At 40.1% G+C, this 24,098-nt stretch overlaps 1 protein-coding gene across 1 annotated transcript; it reads right to left on the minus strand.

Annotated features, from left to right (window-relative positions):
• Positions 1-785: 785 nt before the first annotated feature.
• stag3 (STAG3 cohesin complex component) lies at positions 786-22,983 on the minus strand (the record flags this gene model as incomplete). The annotated part of the gene is made up of 31 exons (XM_080036067.1): positions 786-836; positions 1,053-1,140; positions 1,299-1,400; positions 2,911-3,103; positions 3,308-3,483; positions 3,785-3,907; positions 4,547-4,680; positions 5,281-5,382; positions 5,733-5,863; positions 6,303-6,468; positions 6,781-6,873; positions 7,612-7,692; positions 8,142-8,229; positions 8,309-8,376; positions 8,732-8,932; positions 10,051-10,143; positions 10,311-10,403; positions 10,921-11,024; positions 11,208-11,310; positions 13,595-13,691; positions 13,981-14,088; positions 14,801-14,880; positions 15,377-15,475; positions 16,155-16,352; positions 18,361-18,512; positions 19,141-19,345; positions 20,471-20,547; positions 20,887-20,983; positions 21,806-21,991; positions 22,274-22,376; positions 22,955-22,983. The coding sequence occupies 31 exons, from the start codon at positions 22,981-22,983 to the stop codon at positions 786-788; spliced, it is 3,621 nt and encodes a 1,206-aa protein (XP_079892193.1).
• Between the last annotated feature and the right edge of the window lie 1,115 nt (positions 22,984-24,098).

The raw sequence follows: 24,098 nt of genomic DNA on the forward strand, positions 1-24,098 counted from the left end.
TATATAATTTGTACAACAGTCTAGATGTAGAACATCATGGTAAAATAAAAAGTTCTCCTTGTCACTGCGTTATTTATGACATGTGTAGGTAGTTTCATAACAGAATACCAAAAATATAGCAAACTAAACTTGTAAAAACAATCCTGTAAAACATTTATCATTGTGTATTTCATATAAATTATTGAAAAAAAAACATCTAGCATAATGTTTGGTTACTAGCATGTTCTGCCCATATATCGTACAAATACATGCATTTGCATGAATATATGTCCTTCCCACTGTTTCCACTCAAAAAAAACTGTCATCTGATTTTATATAAAGACACACTTTCAGAGTTTGCTCAACTCAGTATTTTTTAATGAACATTAAATTAGCAAGTGACAAAAAAAGGCGCCATCAACAACAGTGCAAGATACATAATGAAACTGAATTCAAAATGTGGAACACAAAGAGTCTTAGCTTATTGTCAGACTACAGAGATCTCACTATACTTTTTACTTTATTTTGAACATATGGTAGATTTTGAGTTAATAACATAAAAACGTCTATCAGTAAATGCAAAAACTTTCCCTCCAGACTCATAATCATTATTTTGTCTTTCTCTTTCCCTCCAACAAAATGAATGATTGAAATCAATCTGATAGGTGAACTCAGTCAGGGGTCTTGAAGAAGAACAGATGGCCCTGATACTTAGTACTCACATGTACTTTAAACCAATGAGAATGCACTAATATTAAAGAAATGCATGAACTGTTGTTCCCAAAGTAGTCCAGGTCTGTGTTCCCTCATTCAAAGAGTTCATCAAGGACACTGACCAAGTTGTCACGCTTGGAGGGCTGCAGAACAAAACAAGATGAAAAATTCCTTAAATTGTACTCACTTTTTTCATCATTATATGGTCTCTAGCCAGATCCACACATCACAAGTATAATGAAGTTTAAGAAGGCATACATTTAACTAAGTTTACAGTCAAAAATGGTATGCTATTTAAAGCTTATTCGTAAGTACAGTATACTGTATGTAAATAAGTGTAATTTGTTCTAAAATGTTACCAGTGTATATTCAGATTCATGTTCAGAATCACTTTCATAATCTTCAATGTCCTCTCTTTCTGCCATGTCGTCCTCTATCAGTGATAGTCTAGAGAGAAAACACAGTTCATTCTATTGTTATTTTTCTTACCTGATAGAATTACCGGCAATTACGAAATGAGACAATTATTATCATTTTGTAGATAAAAAACAGAAAAAATTGTGAATTGTGAAACAGTTTGCATTCTCCTCTAAGATCAGTCTTACAACGTGAGATGGGAGTTGAGGCTTTGCTGATCCACAGTGGTGCCTGTCTGGCTGGAGGAGAGCTGGTGTCGTTTTTTGGGCCTCACCTTTCGCATATTGGACCTGGTGATTAGCAGCAGGTACATTTTAACACCCAGAATGTCTTTGTAGCATGTTATGAAAAATTGTTGATGGCTGGTTAAATGGTCAAAGTACCTCCCTTCCTTCTGCTTTATCTACAAATCTATCTTTCAACTGTATTTGCATCTATTTGAACACAAGTTATGCATCTATTTGAACATGATGTTAGCAGATGAGAAAATTAACTGTATATAACTTTATTTAAAAAAATAAAACTTGTCGGCAGCCAGGGCTGTACGCTTATATTTTTAGGTGGTAGCACTGGTGCTAGCAAGCAAAAAAAATCAGTAGCACAAAAATAAATTTGGTAGCACACAGTATGATCGAAAACTTGCATAACCTTAACCCTTGCATTTCGCTCTTGGTCTCATTTGAGATTCTCAATTAATATTATATCCTAGTGTGTGCAGTAATACTTATAGAAAAATTAATAGGGGTGCACTGATTGCAATTTAGACAAAATAATCTAACCTATTATATTAATAATAATATTTTTTTTTAGAAAATGTCCTTCTGTTAATTAAAACCAAACTTTAAAACATTAAAAATAGCCTATTAAATAAATAAGTATACATATTGGTACAATTTAGGATAAATTAAATAGGTTGTTGTGAATGTGTTGGGAGTAGTTCTTCAGTGGCTTATTTCAAACTTTGTTAAATAGTCTACTGTTGACTTTTCTCTGCAGCTGAAGGAGTTGCCTTTCAAGCTAGACCACTGCAGTGCTGTAAAGCGCTAACTTCCTGTTCTTACCGGCTTCAAAATAAAAGTCAACTCACGTTTGGCTAGTAACAGGCTTTTAATGTGAAGGCGCACAGGCAATGTTCTGTTTGCACACGCGCAAACTTAACCGCGTTAATGTTAAGAGCCGTCTCCTTCTGGTTATTACCGTTGGTGAAGTTTAGACGTTAGAATCACCGCACAAGCACAGATCCAGAGCCTACATCTTTCACCAGCCAAAGTGGAGGGTGGACTCAATAACTTACATGTCTAAGAATACATTTATCCGCTGTTGGAGAGTGTTAATTTAGAGCCCTCTCAGCAGTGTTGTGCATTGCTCTCATGATCGCTCCTCTGTGTCTCAAAGAGACAGCATCTGTTCATTAGCAAGCTGTCGCACTAGTGCGAGTGGACTTTTTCAGTAGCAAATGCGATCAAAACTGTCGCACTGTACAGCCCTGGCAGCACTTTCTAGCATTTGGCAGATGCATGGCAGTAATATCCAAACCACAGGGATAAATATGGCAGATACTCCAAATGTGTTAAAGATTAAACTCAGGGGCGCTCCGGTGGCGTAGTGGATAGAGCGCATACTATATTGGCTCCGGCCTTCGTTGCAGTGGTCGCGTGTTCGAATCCGACCCGTGGACCTTTACTGCAGGTCATCCCCCCTCTCTCTCTCTGTCTCCCCATTTCAACTCTGTATTATCTAATAAAGCTTGAAAATGCCAAAAAAGTATCTAAAAAAAAAAAAAGATTAAACTCAATCTACCCTTCGGAGAACTCCTCGTCAGACTCCGGTCCGGTTAAGCCCATCTCAGACTGTGTGGGTCTGGGTTCCCCGGCGGCCAGCAGCTTGGCTGGCTGTCTCTGGACAGTGGAGGTGAGGGCTGGGGTCTGAAGGCTGCTGTGGATACTGCTGCCTTCTAACCAGGATTCTCTGCCCACGCTGGACACTGATGAACCTGGAGGAGACACAAGCCAACAACACAAGGTTAATATCTGTGACACTTTGTTCATTGTGCGGTTTGCAAACTAAAAAGAAGATGTCAAAAAGTTACTTGGCTCTTTACAGCAAATAATTAACACTGACCACTGAACAGAAAACGTGAAATAATTCCTTCTTTAGCATTCCTGTTAAACATACATGTGCTGTGCATCTATCTCACCTTGAGCAGTGGTCCTCTTGCGTTTGGCTACAGGGGTATTATGTGGGGAGACGCCATCACCTTCCTCCTCCAGCCCTCTGCCTTTAGCGGAACGGCCCTCCAGGGAACGCTGATACATTCTGAATGATGGCCAGGAGAGGGCAGCACTGCTACACTTGGATTTCAGAAATGCAGCCCTGGGAGGGGATGACAAAGTGATTGTGAGACAAAGACAAGAGAAACCTGTGTTAATGTCCAAGCCATTTTTCAATCCAATGTTATGTTGTCATATTCAATATGTTGCTTATACTCAGCAATTTAACTGAAATATAACATGTAGCGATAAAAAATCCTCTTGGCATCAGGTAAGTGACTCAGAGGGGCATTTGTCATTTCATGACAATGCTACACGTTTTTACTATTGTTAAATCAGTATTACATTACTGAGATTCAGTGTTGGAGAGTAAAGCACGTTGTGGATATGTATGTGTTTCTCACAGCTGGGCGCGGTCCTGTTGTAGCAGCTTGAAACTGAACTCGCTCAGGATCTCAAAGAAGGGTGCATTGGGGCATTGCTCTTCTCCTTCCTGTGGCTCCCGAAATGCAAAACGGATACCGTCCCTGACAGCACAAACCACACAAACAATAGTTAAGAGCAATATAAAGCCAAATTATAACATGAACTGCTTTAGTGTAAAAATACTTGATTATAATATTTTTTTGTGAAAATCCGTGAATATCTCCTCAGGATCCACTACCTGTAGGTACAGTGTGCGTGCTGAAAAGAAATCCAGTATTGGTTAATACACAGCCTTGGCCCTGTAAACAGACATTTTGCTAGCTACGGGAGGCCACCTTTGTCTACTTTATGTTTTATTTCCCCTTTGTTTATACAGGCAAGTCATTAAGAACGAGTTCTCATTTACAATGGCGGCCTAAACCACTAAAACAGATAATACATAAGATGCAAAATACAATTTTAAATGCCATAAAATACAATTAAATACCAGTTTACAGAGCCTAGGCTGTATTTGTTTTTCAACGCAAACACAGTACGTACAGGTAGCATACTGTAAGGATAAACAGTATTTCCTGATTTCGACAACGCATTTTCCAGAATTTAATTTGATTATCAGTAAGGAGGAAATGTATGTCTCTTTCACATCCACTGAGCGGTGGCTGCCCTCATAGCTGTTAGAAAGGAAAATGGTACAATCTGAATTGAAAATACTGTTTCTCAGAGACATGCGTGTTACCTACATGTGAAGGGCCACCAGTGGTTTGCGGATACGATGAAGGTCGATGCCAAAGCTCATGGCAAGCTTCTTGGCCAATTCTCTAATCTCACCCAGATCCTGCCTGCTGTGGTCCTCTGTAAACATCTCTGAGAACAGCTGAACACACAAAAGTGAATCTATATAAACCTGTTATGCAGAAACATGCTATTTAAACAATTCTATAGATATCTGGACTAGATATAGATATGTTCCACTTGTTCGCTGGTTAGATAAAGTTTAGACTGTACAGGATTAAATTGGTTTGTTGAAAAATGACGTGCCGCATGAAACACTGAACCGACTGTACAATAACAGACAATGTTCAAACACGTTTGAAGTTTTATAGTATTTCTGTGACTGGCCAATGAATCTGGCACAATTCAAACAGTCATTTAGTAAATAGATTTTCATTAACAACCATTTGTGGATGCACATGCACCACACATTTTTTTTTTTGAAAATCTGTCAGTGCTGGGTAGCTGTGGTTTTTCAATGCAAATATTCTCCATTCTGCATAAACGGGACATCTTTAAATCAGTCAAAAGATGTGATTATGAAAAGAAAACAACCTTTACTAATAATATTTAAAGTATAGTGCATTAGTGTTAAAATAATGTGTAATATAATATGTCATGTATTTAGTGATATTTATTACCATCACAGTACACATTAAAAGCCCTCAGACGGAAGTCATTCTAGCTACATGAAAGTACACACCTGCTGCAGACTCAGACCGACTGTCTTGGCACTCAGGACGGGATTGATGAGCTTGCTCTTGCTCACGGTCTCTTTAATGATGTCACCAAAGTCTTTAAAGTACTAGAGAAAACCAGAAAAAATAAGCTTATTTTAACTGGTTTCCTCTGACAAATGTTTAGCACATTGCTGATTTTTACAACACATTTTCTGATTTCCCATTATTCATTTTGTATAAACACATTTCTTGTATGCCTAACCCAATTAATTCCTTCAAATAATGATGGTCTTACAACATTGACTGAACTATTTTTAACCCCAGCAATATAACTATTAACAAAGTATGCTTATATGTGCAATAAAGTGTGACACACAGCCAAGCATTGAGTATGAAGGTGCTTTCAATGTATACATATATATAATATGCTAGGCTAATAAATACATCTTAACTATCATGTAAAGCCCATCTTGACCTTGCTGTAGTGCTTGAAGATGTCAGTAGCAGCGATGAGGTCCATCACCCCGTAGATGACCAGTTTGCAGTAGCCGGCCAGCTGGTTGCGCTTCCTCTGGAGAAGAGTTATCTTCATCTCCTCCTCGCCCTCTGCAAGAGAGGGAAGAGAGAGCACAAGACGGGGAAGTAATAGACTTATAGTTAATATGAAAGATTTAAGGCAGGAGATGAGTATAAGAAGCTAGCAGTATAATGTTGGACTGGTATTTGGGCTGGGGAAATCGGCAGAAAAAAAGTGAAAAAGATTTGTTACTGCAGCAAGATCTCAAAAAATTGACATCAAAAGCCATGTCTGCAGGCATAAATAAAAGGTAGGGTCTACCGAGAGAGCTTTGCGGTGTTAAAATTCAGCAGTTTGTTTCCAAAGAACTACACCATCAGGGGAAAATCTCAATTCTAGTTTTATTTAAAAAGAAGAGGATGACATCTGTAGCAGCCCTGCTAACAAAGACTAAAAGTGCTTCTGGAAAGCAAAACAGCTTATGCTAGCATTTAGAAAGAGTTGGTTTTCATTTCTGGTGTTAAATACCATTGAGCTCAGCGTCATCAGTGTCAGAGAAGATGTGGTCCAGGAGGAAAGCAGCCATGTCAGAGCGCAGGGACTCAGAAGGCAGGTGGACCAACGTTTGGAGGGCTTCAGAGCGAGATGAACTCGCACTGTACAGGAGCAGCATGTCACAGAGCAGCTCAAACGCCTGTCAACCCAAAGACAGAGTTTATTAGAAATGACCATCTCTTTAAATAAAATAATACAGATATGTGACCTTTAAAACTATTCAGTTTGTCAGCTCATCCAAGCTTGCCAGCAATTCTGTAGCTGTATCAGCTTGTCATAGAGAAGCATAGGCAACTAGTCCCCAAGACAATAGCTTTCTGTGTGTAAAAGGGAAAATAACCTTAGTAAGAAACAACCAACATACCTAGCCTGAATGTTCAAAATGTTACAGACATTCAGCAAAACAGTGGTTTTACATATGGGGTGATGCTAATTGCAACAAAATTCTTACCTGATCTCTGATCTCAGTCTGGGTCAGAGACAGACAGGTCTGTGAGACTCCGCAAAATGAATGCATCTCCTTCTTCAGACGCTTCAAGTCCGCCTAGAACAGATGGCTATTAAATAAGGCAGATCCCAGATATCTTGTGTACATTTGTGTGTGTGTGTGTGTGTGTGTTTGTGTAGGACGTGTGGACATTAAAACTGTTATTCAGCCTCTTTATTTAAGTTTATCTACCAATTTGGATGTTAAATTAAACAGTAGTAGTAGCATACACAAAAGGATCAGCATCATTTATTTGCAGTCACTGTCAGTTGAGATGAAAATAACTTGTCAGGAAGGGATTTGTACGTTTTCCCCCTGAAACACATGTGTAGGTAAACACAAATGACTCAATGAATAATCTAGGCATGGTCAGTGTGTGTGTGAAAGCTCAGGAGAGTCAGGATAGAAGAAGACGTAACAATTACGTAAAAGGAAAACAGTGAGAGAAAGTGTGAACCAGGGGGAAATAAATGTTTGAGCGTCATCGTGGGCTTGGATACACACTAACAGACTGTTGTGTTAATTGCCTGCTGTCTGCACAGCTGCTGAATTGTTGAACAACACAGACAAGAGGAGCTCCACAAACACACAGGAAGGCCACCAACATGGCCTGCGTGTTGGTGGGTTGGCATTGATGTGACAACCATCCGAAAAGGATTTATCACACAAGCCTGGTTATTTTGAGCGGGTCAGGAGACAAGTTAGTGCGAGTCATCTCTTTGTCAGTGAACAGGGAATTTCCGAAGACGAATGCATTGATGGAGAGAAAAAAAAAAAGTCTGTTTCTGTGATCACCTCAGATGGTGTTGAGTTGACTGCATTCACTTTAGCCCACATCAGGTGAAAGGCCGCACACTTCAGAGCCGAAACCATTAGCTGAAAATACACAAAAGGGAAGCTTAAATGAATACAGATTCTCTCTCTCTCTCTCACACACACACACACACACACACACACACACACACACACACACACACACACACACACACACACACACACACACACACACACACACACACACACACACACACACACACACACACACACACACACACACACACACACACACACACACACACACACACACACTAAACTAAATGAAATCATTTAAAAAACGCAGAGGTGAAAATGTTTTCTTTGGCAAAATTTTGCCATACAGATAATTTGGGCCATGCTGAAATTCTCTGACCTCCAGTCCAATCAAATGCTGAGGTGGGAAGGTTTTGTAGATGTTCAACAGGGGTTTGAAAAACATAAGTAATGTTTTTTTTATTATCGAACGCAGCACTCCCTTTGACATTTTGTAATGTGTGACTATCTCAGACCTCCTTGTTGAGCTCTCCAGACTCTATCCTGCTCTTCAGAAGCTTCAGACAGGAGTCAAACAGCTTCCAGCCCGTCGGATCTCTTGCGCTGGAAACAGACACACACTTCTGTGTAAAAAATAGTGTGTATTAACAATTCCATGTGTATCGAAAGAACACACACTTACCTGCTCAAGGCTGCAATCCTTTTCAAGGCAATGGCTGCACTGTATGTGTCATCGTCATCTGCGGTACCCTAGGTAAACAAGCACACACTCTTGAGAGCAACATTTTATAATTTTATAATGTACATTGCATGTGGTTTTTGCAGGTCCTAATTTTTGTTAGACCATACTATTTTCCTCCCAGAAAGAATAGTTTATATGACTAATGTTGAACATATACGAATACGAACTGGGACTTTATTAAAGCTGCCAATACTGCACAACCATATACTCAGTTTTTTTTATTAGGTATAGGCTAAAACTAAGCCGTTTTGAGTCATTCTGTTATTTGGCCTACCCTCACCACATGGATGGACAAAATAGTATATACAGTATATACTGTATATGTTTGCCTGTATGCAATGTTTCCCTGCCACGCTCTCCCACCTGCAGCAAGTCATCTAAGTAGGTGCTGAAGCACTCGGTCAGGCCATCCATCAGCTGGCTGAAAGCCAGGTTTGCCCGGGAGGAGAAGGTGTAACGGTCGGAGCAAAGGGTGCTGGCCAGGTGGGCACAAGCCTCCAACACGCTGATCTCTGTGTGTTTCTCCACAATACCACAGATCTGAGACAGCAGCAGGTGAAGATACTGAGAAAGAGAGGACAGAGCGGTAGAGGAAATTGGCAGAGAACAGCAGATGGAAGTGGAATAGGTAAAGAACCGTCACATGAGTGAGTAATGCTGGGCTCACACTAGAGGACTTTTAAAAGATTGAAGACTGACACCCTCTCACATCTAAAAGACATTCAACTCACACCTGAAGACAATTAGTCATTAGTTTGGATTTTTTTTGTCACAGACTGAGATTTTGCAAAGACAGGGGTTCTCATATTGCAAGACTACAACTAGATTTATTTTGAGATTAATATTATTTCCGATCCTGCTATCTGGGATTAAAAGTAAGTTAATATAAACAACTATATGCCCTTATTACATAGCCTAGGCTAAATGTCATGCCTGATCACGTTAAAAACTGCAAACGCGATTGTGATGTATGTAGGATATTTCAACATACTGTGACCAAGAATATTTGTGATAACACACAGACTCTGTACAAATCAGATATCACAAGGTTACACAACAACATAACCTTTCCTTTCCTTTCTGCAAGACCACCAAACGTGCAAACAAATATCAATGTTTAAATATTTTTCAATATGGACATGCTACACGTTTTAAGACCGCTTGGATTCACAAAGTGAGTGACAGCAGGGATGTTGAGGACTAAGTGCTGGCTAGCTTGACAGATTCCTCAAATACAATGACTTTTCTGTCAGAAAACATATGAATATTACATGGAAAGACGCTAGGTGCTTCACCAAAGAAGTTGTTGAATTTCTTTTCACATTTACGATGTGCATGATTGCAACAAAGAAGATGCAGTAGAAGAGAATAGCTATGGATAAACAGCTGTGGTTGAATATGGCATGCTCAACTACAATGGATATGAGAGGTAAGAGCAGTGTCCCAATGAAAACTACAGGCCATGAGAAGAGTCACTTCACCGTGGTTTAGATCGTTTTTTTTTTATACTTTCAATTCTCAGAAATATTCTTGTGCATGCTTAAGTGACTATTTAATAAAATCATGGGCGTGGGGTAACGATTCAGAAGGAACATATTGTAATTTAATAATTTTTTTTAAATGTAATCATATATTCAGGGTTAATTAATCGTGTTGATCCTTCACATTTCCACTACTCCTACCTTCTCCAGCTGCGGAGCACTGTTGTACATCTCAAGGTCAAAGTAGAGAGGAGCTTTGAGAAGGAGGCTCACCTTCCCTGCATCTGCTGAATACTGCAGGACAAAAACACAGTCTCAGTATTGAAAGTAAAATCTAACAAAGTATATACTATATAGCTTGTGGTGGCCGTTTTTCTGATGCTTAACCAAAACCTCAAATAATGAATTAAAATTGTAACTGTTAGTGTGTACAACGCAATCGATTTTATTGTTACGTGTACCTTGGCAAGCAGCTGTGGCAGTAATGGGATGAAGTGTGTGGTGATACGTCTTCTGTCTTGTTCCTGGACCTTCTTATCCTTTGTATTCAGGGTCTAATTCCACATGTATGTTGAGTGGACAATCACAGGTCATCAAGACGTGCACGTTTGAGGACAAAAAGCATTCAGATATTATGAGAGCCTGTACATTTCCTTTGTTTTCAAAATGGTATGATCACAGTTGAGGAAATTACTAACACTCCTTAACGAAATTATGTGATCAAATAATCTACTTTTTTAAAACACTAATGATTTAAAGTTAAAATATGATCTAAAAAATGGGATAAGGTGTCTTTCTTGAAATAGGAATAGGGTGGAGGTTGAGGTTGAGGTAAACAAAACAAATGTGTGAGAACTGCAATATGAAAAAGTATTCAAACTGATATGGTAATCTGATTTATTCCTTTTCAGCTTCCCTTTTGTAGGTCTAAAACTCTAGACTGTTTGTATGACAGGCACATTTGAAAGATGAAACCAAAGACTGACATATCTCTTGCCCCCGAGCTCCACTGCTCCATAAAACAGACTACAGATGTCTTTCATGCATGTGTCTGTGTGCATGTGTCACCACCTTCTTGCCCTGAGTTCTCCCTACAGGCGGGGTTGCCTGTGCTGCCTGTCTGATGGCACACATCATCAGCTCTATGAGAGTGCCTTCCTCCTCATACAGCAGACCTGACAACAGAGGCACAGACAGGTGCACAACAGTGGGTGATGGTTGAGATTATCCAGGCACAGCGAGGGAGCAACATGAGAGTTCTATAAATGACCACGGTATATTGGTGTTTAGCCGAGCACTATGATCTGATGCAGCTAAGACTGCTTGTGTTGTTTACACAATCTTGTCTTTTTCCTCACCAGTCTCCTGTAGCAGCAATGCTGTCATAGTGTCCCAGTCTCTAAACTCAGTTCCTGCTGCACCCCACAGACTATCCACCAGGTACGCCCCATGCTCATGGAACTGTCAATAACAAACCAAAATAACTTTATTGATATGGCAGCACATTTTTGTACACATAGCGCAAGTTGCAGTGCTTGATCCTAGGCATATGCAAAGACATTTTTTTTTAAAGTGGATTTACAAGTTGCTACATTTGTGGCACATCTAAGATCTTCTCGCACTTTGTCCCAGTTGCATGCAGCAAAAAAGCTAAATGTTGCTTGACATTGTTCGGTTGGCTTTATTGACACTGGGCTTTATTAACTGACCGAGTCCATGGATCTAAAGGCCCGGACACACCGGCCGATAATCGCCGTCATAGAGTCTGGAGGGGGCGGGGACACGAATCTGTTTGGTGTGTGCCGTGAAATCGGTCGTCGTAGATGTCGTTGGGCTTCTCTCAATCGGCGGCGGGCAGTCTTTCAGTTGGAGCAATTTGATTTGTGGAGGGCTAGCGAATCAGTGAAGCCCAGAAGTGAGGCGGGTAGCACAAACAGCTAACAACAGTTAGCCATTGTTTTAATGTGTTTATTTGTTTCGTTCAGCGAGTACTCACATGCATCAACCCTTGTTGACTGCTCGACACCATGCTCGACACTCTCTGCTAAAAATTGTGCTCTTTATGGTCCATAAATATAAATACGTATTTCTATCTATGTTTATGGTCTAGAGAGCCGTCCCATCATTTTCGGCTTCCGTATTTTTTCGGGCCACAATACAGATTAGCGCCGCCTGCTGTTATGGAGACATTACGTCCCGCGCAAGCGCAGAGCGTACGGAAAGTCAGCAGTCGACTTGGTGTGTTCTTTGCACTTTTTTGGCCGCGACGGGAAGACTGGAGCTGCCTGAATCGGCAAACTCCATTTTTGGGTAGTCGGACTGGTGTGTCCTGGCCTTAAGAGCCCTGCTTCTTGGTTTACATTCCTTAAGCATAACAGAGATGCATTTTTTGAAGCATGATGTTGTGAGCCTCAGCTAGAGGTCTGCATTTTGCGGCACGCCTGCGGGCCCTTTATTGGTTTTGCCACGCGAGTAGTTTTGATATTGTTGTGGGTGGGTCTGGGCGGTCAGGTTAACAAGCTGCGGGTATAATGGTTTTTCCGATTGGCGATAGAAAAGTCTCTCAGCGATTAAAGGGGCGATCGGCAAGCGTAGTGAGTGCGTTAGTGACTGCTTGTCTCTCTCTCTCTCACACTGACAGGCAGAAAGGAAAAGAGATTGCGCTTTAGCTTATTGTGTTGCTTGTTTACACAGATTGATCCTCACTGAATTTTTAAGCCTGACCATCTCTGACCCGAGCATCTCAGACGTTTTTTTTTTTTTTTACTCGCCGGTCTCACAGAAACGCTTTCATTTTAATCTCTGCAGCTGTCCAGGGCTCTGGATAGCTGTGTCTCACGGCAACGCAACCTGAAATGTGTGATTTGCGTCAGTACAGCAGCCTTATTAGATTGTGGGAGCGGCCAGTTGCGGACACACAAGTAGCGGGTGGGTCCGGGTTGAATTAATTCCAAGTCAGAACGGAAGCTGTCAAACAGACCTTGCAAAATATTCTACGTTTATTAAAACCAACTGTCTTAATGATCTTGGCTATAAGATGATTTAATTTGATTTAATTTTGTTTAACACTGAAGTATCCAGAGTTCCTTCTCTAAAAAGTGCCCGATAGCAGTGAGTGGAAAATATATATATATCCTTTAGCAGCAGTGGGAACTTGAAGAAGTGCTGACTGATTGAATAATAGAGATGATAATAAAAAAGCTTTTCTGGGTTGAGGAATTGTGCATCTTCAATTGTGTATACTGGAACTCCCTGAATGATAGAGGTTAATGGAACATGATTTGGAAGTTTTGAACAGAGTTTGTGCGTGTGTGGGGTGTGTGTGTGTGTGTATGTCTGTAAATCTATTTTTTTACAGAGTTAGTCAAGAAAATTATTATTATTAAAATAATTATTTGCTTTTGGTTTAAATTCACAACATAACTTCACTGCACATCCGTCAGGCACAAGTGTGTCAAAACTTCCAAATCATGTTCCATTAACCTCTATCATTCAGGGAGTTCCAGTATACACAATTGAAGATGCACAATTCTTCAACCCAGAAAAGCTTTTTTATTATCAACTCTATTATTCAATCAGTCAGCACTTCTTCAAGTTCCCACTGCTGCTAAAGGATATATATATATATATATTAAAAATATATATATATATATAATTTTAGTGATATTTTCAAATCATTTTACTGTCAAACTGAGGCCAAAAGACGGATTGGAACAGAAGGGAGACGGGAGAAAAAAGACATTACCTCGCTCTGGATGTAGAAGGAAATGAGGATTTGAAAGAAGGTTGCATTGTCCCTTTTATCATTCCCCTGGCTGTCACTGGCAATCACACTTTTCAGTCTGACACACACAAAACACACACACAAAAAACAATTTTCACATTATATTATCCGAAAAGTGAAAACGGGTACAGATTTGGTGTGAATTATGATGTACTGCTTTATAAAAGTTTACAAATTTAAATCAAAACCATACAAGTTTTTTTTTGTGTTTGAAATACCTTTGGTGAAGGAATCATGTTTGAGGCACATGTTTGACAATACAAGGCACTAATACGGAGTTGAACCTAAATGTTACAACAGCATAACATTTCATAGACAGCATGCGTAAAGAAAGGATGACAATGTACTTGTGGTAGAGGAAGAGGCCGGCTGCTGACGCCAGGCCTCTGTGTGAAGCGTAAACCAGGGGATAGATGTGTCCACACTCCTCTTCTTTAAGGTCTTCCTCTGTCCCCCTGCATATCGGCACACATGAAAACAGTTACAGGTCAATATAGTTATATTAAAAAACACAGGGTGAGAATATTAATATTGTAATACTCTTGTACTGATATTTGACTAAATATTTATTGCACTCTTTTAGCATTTTAGGTATTTTTCATATAATTACACCGATCTTTAATAAGCATCTGCATTGTCATCTCTCTTGTTAATAATCCTAAAACATTTCATTTACACTGACTGCACAGACCTGCGTCAGTCAGTGGTGCTCGATGGTGTCTAACATGAGAGATCATGACTCACGAATCATCAGCATTCATGGGAAAGAGTATTAGAACCGTTATGTAATTCTCACTTCATATATTTCCCATGATAATTCAGTTTGACTTGGTGTGCGTCACTTTTTCAAATTAGAAAGAAAGGTTTTACTTTGACACATTTGACACAAAAGCTGGTTCTCACATAAAGCATTATGGTGCACATCTTGTGTGACCAAAGGATTACTGAATAGAATATTTGGATAGCATTATTAATAATGCTCTGAACTGCCCTTTTCTGTAAAAAATAAAATGTAATGAAAAAGCTCAAAACTACAAATGGTACTTTGAATTGAAACAGTAAAATGTATTTTATTTGTTCTTTTGTGTTATACTGAAATTAAATTCCTGCACTGTGTTTTGCAGATAGTAGCAAAGAGAAAACACCACAGACAGAGAAACCCCTTACTGTTGGATAAGCAACAACAGATTGACCACTTCCACTGCCACGTCTGACTCCTTGTCCAGCACCATGCTGAGCATCCTCTCCTAAACACACACACACACACACACGCGATCATGCCAGCAGACACAGGGGAATAAAAGACACAAACAGATATGCATAAATGTACCCACACACACACACAGACACACTGATTAGGCGCTATGCCATGGCATGAATGACCATTTATCTGCTTCGGCACATGTGGCTTAGGAGGGTTTTTATGTGTTTGAGAAGAGCTTATTAACCATCAGTAATTGCCAGCTATTAAAACACCCAGACACACGCCTAGACAAAGAAAGAGACCATAACACCGAACAAAAATGGTAGAAAGAAAAGGCAACAATAAAAAGTGAGGATGGGACAGAAAATACTGGGAAGAGAAAGACATATTGTAGGCAAGCAACAAAATAGAATCAATAGAATAAGCTGATACAATAGATTAAAGAGAGTTGCTGCTGCAGTCAGACACACACAAAAACAAAAAGGGGGGAGAAAGAAGCATTAAATGAGATGTGAGTCCAATCCAGGGGGACGCCTCACTTTAAATCTGCTGGTGAAAAGCTCCAGGCGGCCAATGAATTCCTTCTCCTGGTAGAGACCCTGCAGGGCACGCACACACTGCAGACGCACTGGACATTGCTGAAAGAATGAAGAAGAAAGTACAGTAACACACTCATCTCACACATCTGGAACCTGACTGATGCCATAGTTTATTCATAAAGGTACATTGTTCTTTGTGCCAGTAAGTGTATATGATTCTGCTTGTAAATATTCTGCAATAGTGTTTGTTGTGAGAGGCTCTCAAATTTCATAAATAAGGTAACCCCAGGGATATCCAAGTTTAATTGAAGACTTTTTAATACCTTTTTAATGCCATTATATTAAGGCCAATTTCAGGCCATCTTGGATGTAATAGAAATTCTGACGCATTTCAGGGGTACTTTCAATAAATAAAAATTATCATAAACTCACATTAATATACTACATTGATGTACTGTAACAATAGCTTCATGAAACATGTGTAAACTCATAAAATGAGAAGCTGCTAAATTTGGAAAGCCCAATTCTCTAGCCGCTGCAGTCCTTGTCATTGCAATCTCCACTGCTGGCCTGTGGAGGGCTGCAGACAGACAGCTGCTACCTCTGTGACACATGGTGCTGCCAGCAGGGAGTGGAACTGTGTAATAAAGGAATTTCATTAAACTAACACTTTACTCTGTTATGTATTGTCTACTGTCTAATCCTGTGTGTGTGTGTGTGTGTGTGTGTGTGTGTGTGTGTGTGTGTGTGTGTGTGTGTGTGTGTGTGTGTTATTAACCTTGTCATGCAGAGTCCATCCCAGGTATTTAAGACATCCATCGTTGAGGAAGTGTTCAGGGTCACTCTTCAGCCACAGGCCCAGCTCTTCAATACAAGCGGCGCGGATGTCAGGCAGTCGGTCGCGGTAACGGTGCACAAACACACCGCGGAACGTACCGTTCATCATGGAGGATAACTCCTCTCTGTTCTCCCGCAGCTTCAACGCATTGATGTGAAACACGGTCAAAGAAACATCCACAACAAAGACTGTACACCAATATATAATAAACAGCTATGGGGGACCCAATTTTTTTCTTCCAGGTTTTAAAGAAACTTCAATTTAAGTTTCACAATTTCGACATTATTCTAACTCTAGTGATCGATATGAGAGATATCATGTTTGTCACAGAAAATCATAGAAACAAAACATCACACAGAAAAATACTTTGACTCTAATGATAGTACCTGTTGTTCCTAAAATATAATGTACAATGTTACCATTTTTAAGTTATTATATCTCCAAATGTCTGTACATTGAGATGCATAAGAAAAAGGTGAGCATTTATAGCAGGCACATTATGCATTCAAGCGAAACGTTTATTTACTCTATCACCAGACTCTTAGTAAGTAAAGCGTCTTTATCTATCATTATCATGTTGCTACTGAAAAATTATAATTTCAAACCCAACAGCTAATAAACAATCTATGTCCAACAAGCAAGGAAAATGATGGTGTATTATTACCAAGGACCAACTTAAACCTGCTTGATAGGCAGTATGTCAGGATTAATGTCTAACATATTCGAAGACATTTGTTTTATTCACAGTTACAGTGGCTTGCGAAAGTATTCATATGTACCCCTTGACATTTTCCACATTTTGTCACATTAAAACCACACACGGACATTTATTTTATTGGGATTTTTCGTGATAGACCAACAAAAAGTGGTGTATCATTGTGGAGTGGAATGAAAATGAAACATGGTTTTAATTTTTTTTTATAAATAAAAAACTGAAAAAGGTGGCGTGCAAAGGTATTCAGCCCCCTGAGTCAATGCTTTGTAGAACCACCTATCGCTGCAATTACAGCTCCAAGTCTATTGGGGTATGTCTCTACCACCTTTGCACATCTACATACTGATATATTTTGTCCATTCTTCTTTGCAAAATAGCTCAAGCTTCAGATTCAGCATCAGATTGGATGGAGTGCATCTGTCAACAGCAATTTTCAAGTCTTTCCAGATATTCTCAATTGTATTGAGGTCTGGACTTTGACTGGGCCATTCTAACACATGACTATACTTTGATTTGAACCATTCCATAGTAGATCTGGCTGTATGTTTAGGGTATTTAACCTTCTGGAAGGTGAACCTCCACCCCAGTCTCAAGTCTTTTGCAGACTCTAACAGGCTTTTCTGCCCTGTATTTGGCTCCATCCTTCTTCCCATCAACTCTGACCAGCTTCCCTATCCCTGCTGAAGAACAGGACCCCCAAAGCATGATGCTGCCACCACCATGTTTCACTGTGGGGATGGTGTGTATAGGGTGATGTGCAGTGTTAGTTTTCTGCCACACATTGCATTTTGCGTTAAGGCCAAAAACTTCAATTTTGGTCTCATCTGACCAGAGCACCTTCCTCCAACCCTTGCCACAAGCCATGCGGGGGACACAGCATATTCAGATGAGACCTAACTTGAAGTTTTTGGCCTGAATGCAAAATGCAATGTGTGGCGGAAACTAACTGGACATCACTGCTGTTCACAGACGCTCTCCATCCAATCTGATGCTAAATCTGAAGCTCAAGCTATTTTTTTAAAGAATGGGCAAAAATGTCAGTCTGTAGATGGGCAAAGCTGGTGGAGACATATCCCAAATAGATTTGCAGCTGTAATTGCAGCGATAGGTGGTTCTACAAGGCATTGACTCAGGGGGCTGAATACTTTTGCACGCCACACTTTTCAGTTTTTTATTTATAAAAAAAGATTAAAACCATGTTTCATTTTCATTCCACTTCACAATTATGCACCACTTTGTGTGTTGGTCTATCACATAAAAACACAATAAAATAGATGTACGTGTGTGGTTATAACGTGACAAAATGTGGAACATTTCAAGGGGTATGAATACTTTTGCAAGGCACTGTATGCATCTGTCCTGACCTCCATGTTCAGTATGTGATAATGGCCGTGTACTCATGGCAGTGTATCTGTTTGCACAGTATGTCACCTCTTTGATGGTGGCCTGCAGCTCCTCCAGTCTGCCAGAGGCTCTATCATTGGCCCTCTTGCTGTTCTCCATGTCGTATCGTCGCTGGGTGGTCTGCAGCTGAACAGACACGATCACTGCCACTTCCACCAGCCCAGTCATCAACTTCATGGCTGAGAGAGAAATCACACAGATTGACAAGGCTACAGTGACGTGACAGAACAGATATAAACAAAGGTCAATCCGAGAGGGAAAGACCAGTGATGTTTCACTAACGAAAACACCGTTAAAGCAAGTCAATTGGTGCTTTTAAAGTCATGATATTAAGCTGAGAGAGATTCCATGTTCTCATTGTGAAATAGAAAGCATTCAAAGTCCAATGGTCATACATAAACCCTCACCTTCTTTACCTACAGTGTTAAGAGTAAATCCAATAATATACAGTGCTTACTATCCTAATCGCATTAAAATTTAATTTTGTGGTCTGGTTGAATGTAGAGAAGAAATGACATGCATGATATTGGGTTTCAAAAGACAACAATGAGAAACAACAAAAGCAGCTATACTGAAAATAAACAAAAGAACGGCTCTAGCAACCGAAGCAGATGTCGGCTGAATGGAGCAGTTTGTTCTGACTCCCAGAAAAACAGAAACGTCATCCCTATCAAAAACACAACTCACTTCAAAGAGTGCCATACAAAAGTGATAACCACAAATCATAAAATTGGAGCCTCACTATAATCAAATCACCCTTGTGAAACCAGTTTTCAGTTTTTTGTATACGTTTCAATGTTTGCTTACCAAGCAGGGTGCTGGTGTGTCTGAAGGCTCTGACCTGGGAGTCGGACAGGCCAGTGAGCAGGGCCATCAGGGCGGGGAACAGGTACTCGTCATAAACTATGCTATTCCGACAGGAGCGTACCAGAACCTGAGCAAACTCGCACAGGCCAGCTTTGAAACGCTTCAGCTGGGGGCCAGGGTTGCACAAAGGGTAGTTCACTGAATCCTAGGGAGACGACAGGACACAAAAGAAATGGAGAAATCAACCAAAGGCCTGGAACACACATCCTGCTTCTACCTCTGGAGCGCGTCTGCGTCCGTTACTGCTGCCTATCTCACGCCGTTTTAGGCCACACAAGTAACGTCTCAACAGCTGCTGCTGCTGCTAAAAGCCCTGTCTTTTCTACATAGTTTTCACAGATAATTCCCATTAATATGAAGTTGTTTCGCTGTTTAGCATATTGCCGCCCTCCACAGGTTAGATATAGAACTAGATTTTTACATACAGTCCTGTGTTGTGCAGGAAATGCAGAATTGTAAATAAAGAATAAAAAAAAAACCTTCCTTGTCGTTTGAAAAGACGCGATGCATTGTGGGGCGGTTCAGTATGAAAAGTATCCAATTGATCCATACCCAAAATCTTCCCGGAAGTTAGTACTCATCCGGGAATTTCTCGCATACCCAAACTCGCATACCCAACCGTCACATACTCAAATTGAAGTCAAAATTAATATGAGTAGGACGTTAGTATGGCTTTCCGAACACAGCCACAGTATTTCTCTATCAGTTAAAGCAATGAGACCCAAGAGAGACACGCGTCTCCCCGAAAGAATAGGCGAGCCTCCTGAGGTAAAGTGAAGCGTCGCTGCAGAAGGGGCCTCCAACGGCCGTCGGCGGCACGTCCGTGGTTGAATGTGTGGCCGCTGTAGTGTTAACATGGTCGCCTGAAAAAAAGTCAGACGCAGACGTGCAGTAGAGGTAGGATGAGTGTTCCAGGGGTTACACTTCGCGTGGTACAGGTATTTGAGGTAGAAGCCTGTGGTTTGCTTTGCTAATGCCAATAACATCAGCGGCAATAATTGATTTGATTCAACTTATTTCAAGAACAAAGTGATTAACTCATTGGCGTGTTCATTTATCAGCATTGGATTTTAATTAGTGTTCCAACATGCTGAACTCCCCTGGGATATGGAGGTTGTTTCAAATTTCATCAGGATTATAAATATTGAGGAAGGGATTATAAAGACTATGAACAAGATTCAAACTTGCAGTTCAGTAGGAAAAATCTTTATTTTAAGGATTTATCTAAAAAAATATCTTAACCATGTATGAGCAGGTGGGCCTTTTTTACCTCATTGAACTCCTTGGTAAGTGTGCTGATGATCTCAGCATTCTGCATGCTGGCAAACATCTCTCTGCTTACAACGCCTGGACAAAAGAACCACACGTTAGCGTTCTACATTAGGAATTTAAGTACAATAAACACCTGAACATATAGAAGTTGAAAATACAATCATTCCGTTAGTTGAGTCAAAAATTTAAAAACACAGTGGCATGATTTCTATTCATTTTAAATACACTAACAAAATATTGATATGGTGTGTTGTCAATATGCCGTCGATTAACACAGCAGCTAGACATTGCATCGTTACCACACAGAGATCAATAGTTGACTGCTGATCATTGCCCAAGATGAAATTGGAAAGATAATCTGTTGAACTTTAACCCCCACCCCTCTTTTGGTGGGCTCCTTTCTTGACCTCTGACCTTTGCATCCGCAGGATTGAACAATGAAGTTGATGAGCACCAGTAGCCCCGCCTCTCGGCTTTGCTTGTAGCTATCCAGCCACTCGTCCACAACCGTCTTTAGATTGACAGGGAGATAGCATACAATGAGAATGCCGTGCTCAGCTCAAAGAACAGATAGATACAATAACATACATATCATTTGAATAATGTTATGGATTTAAGGTGTAACCTTTCTTTCTTTTATATTTTTTCAGTAACGAGTGTGTGTGTATGCCCCTCCTTTATTTTTTTCTGCCCATTCTACGCTCCAGTTTTATTCACCATCTCCTTTGCATAATCATTTTTGGCAACCATGGCGCCATTAAGCTAAACCAGACACTGCTTTAGAAACATCTGCTGTGGTATAAAGAACAAATAATGTATATTACCGTAAGAGAAATGCATGGGAAATGTAACAGAAGCATGGTAGAGTAAAAGTTGGCCTAGAACTGTATAACCTTTAGAGAACCTTTTTGGGGGACTGCACTTTGCCAGATTTGCCAAATGTGCTGAAAAGCAGGTCCTTCACCCGGAATAACCGTCAGCATTGTGTTGCTGCTCTGCTACTGTAGTGACAGACATTTTCTTCTCCTCCTATTGTTATGTTGCCCTGCTTTTTAAGTCTTTAAGCAGGGGAGACTGGGCACAGCACAACAATAGTTGGGATGGACGCATGCTGTCAATCATTGACTACAGGACCCACTGAAAACAGCTTTTTCCTCTTTGCTTATCAAAGGCAATTCTGTAGGGTCACATCAGTCAGCCACTGACAGCAGATGATAATCTCTCATTGTGGCCTTTTGGGGCCTTGTTTTCTCTTCTCATTACACATCTTCCTACAGCACCCCCCTCCCTTCATGGTTTTATCCCCCCCCCTCCCCCTTGCTTTTCAGCTCACCACCATGGCGCTCTTTCCCGAGCGGACAGCATCATAGAGATCGTCTGCGCTTATGCCCTGGCTCTCCTCTCTCCCTCTATTGTCCGGCCTAGGAGAGGTGACCCTGGAGTGCTGCCTTCGTTGGTCTGGAGGAGGGGGGCTGGACGTCACCCTCAATGCAGCTTTACGCCTGGGTTTCTTGGGTGGCTTGAGATGAAAGAGAGATGGGAGGGCAGCTCAGCAGGGGACTTTAAGTGAATTCATGTTGTCAACTGAATTAGTGGTAGCCGTGACAAGATAAGGTGTAGGCTTGAAACAAACGTCAACCGCAGTGTTGTAGTTATTAGGACAACAGTTATAAGAACAATCATGTAAAAAAATAAATGTATAGAAAATGTAAAAAAAAAAAACTTGAACAATACCAAAGCCCAGACCTATGAGTGAATAATCTAAATGAATTTTGAGAGAGAAAATATATTTTTTTTTTACCAAGGGTCCAGGGATGGGCACTGCCCGCTTTTTCCGCTTTGTGGACTTTGTTGTGGCCTCATAGTCACTGCCAGAATCTGTAAGGTCATCCAGCTCCTCATTACTAATAGATAAAACAAAATAATCTAGTCAAATCTAAGAATCATCAAATACTTATTACTCAGACTAACTGTGACAGGGCCAGACAGGCATTATAATAAATTAATGTAAATAATTTAAGCACAGAAATGACTCATTCATACCCCTAAAGTTATTTAAGCAGTCTGCTGTTATGGCCAAGTGGGGTCAGTTAGCGAAAAGCTGCCAATGCCTTTATGTATGTTTTCCGTGTCACTACAATCATCTTTTTCATATGGTTTTGTACATTGGAGGATGTCTCCTTGACTCTGCTGGCTAGGTTTGATACACATAATGCTAATTCACTTTGGGTTTAATATAGTATTATTATGAATTCAGACTTGAAATGTGGACGGAATATTGGCAGTTAGACACACATTATTTTTTATCTTTAACATCTCTTTATTCTGATTTTATTTAACACATTTTTTCTCTTTTAATTTGTGTATAAAACAGACCACACACCCAAATTCTAAAAGTTTTTCTTTGACTTTGTGTTTATATTGAGCTAAAATCACATTCAGATAAGAATTTAAAAGATGACTTGCACTTAGCTAACTTTACCTTTCCAAAAATGAGTCTCCACTTGCCATTTTGGATCAAAGAGGCACCAAGGATTGTGAAATGGTTTTAAACTGCGGATTATCTTGATTTGTCTGTGAGGGAGAGGATGCAAAATTAGCGAAAATCTAGCTAACGTTTAGCCTGGCTCTGCCCGCCTACCTACTTCCGCTCAAATTTCATTTCACTTCATTGAAGAACGATGGTCTGGTTGGAAATTGCATAGCCTCCTTTACAGTATTTCAAACGTCCATTATCTGGCTTAAAACCACAAGTCTAACGAACTAACTATACTTAATACAATTGTATCAGCCAACATGTACAAAGGAGTCTGAACAACCGGCAAAATCTCAAGGGGACCCATTTACAAGCCTTTGAGATAGTAGCCAGCCGACTTCTACGAGGGAAAGTAATCAATACATATAATTAGCAAACAAATCAAACAATTTCCATATGTTTTAAAATAATTACTGGTCTGTATGTTGATTTCCGAAGATTATCGCGATTTATTTTCTCTCTTCGTAACTAATGACAATAAAGGGCGCGCAAACAAGGGACTCTAGACGATTCTAGATGCTAATTGGCCAGCGCCTCCTCAGCTCAGAAGATGATTGGTCCTTCTAGGAGGCTACTTGATAATCATTGGTCATTCCCAATACCTGGTCACTAGGTAGTTCTGAATGTCTGTAGAAAATTTCGAATTTTGAATGTACCTAGGGGGCAAAACTCCTTTTTTTTTTTTTGAAAAACAGACATGGAGCGTTGTAAAAGGTTGTTCACCAGAAATGATATCCAGGACCTTCCACGATCACAACCTGGGTGGACAACCTTGTCAACAAGCTGCTGGAAAGCTACAGCGGGCCGACATAGAGCAAATCAGAACCACTGTTTAAGCGAATGGGGGTGGGCTAATAGGGATTTTTTTTTACTTATATCATTAAGAAACTTTGCAAGTTGATTACTGACATTAAAACAACAACTTTTTGTATTACAGTATTTTCCAAAAGGTTTGAATAAATATGAAAAATCATCAATATCTTACTAATGATGTGTACATTTGCATAATTAATTTTTTACACAGTTTTTTCCAAGGGAATGTCTAGCCGTTTCCTAAAATACCAACTGGAGACTCCAAAAGGACACTTTT

The sequence above is a fragment of the Ammodytes marinus genome (assembly GCF_949987685.1).
Source record: "Ammodytes marinus genome assembly, chromosome: 10".
NCBI lineage: Eukaryota > Metazoa > Chordata > Actinopteri > Uranoscopiformes > Ammodytidae > Ammodytes > Ammodytes marinus.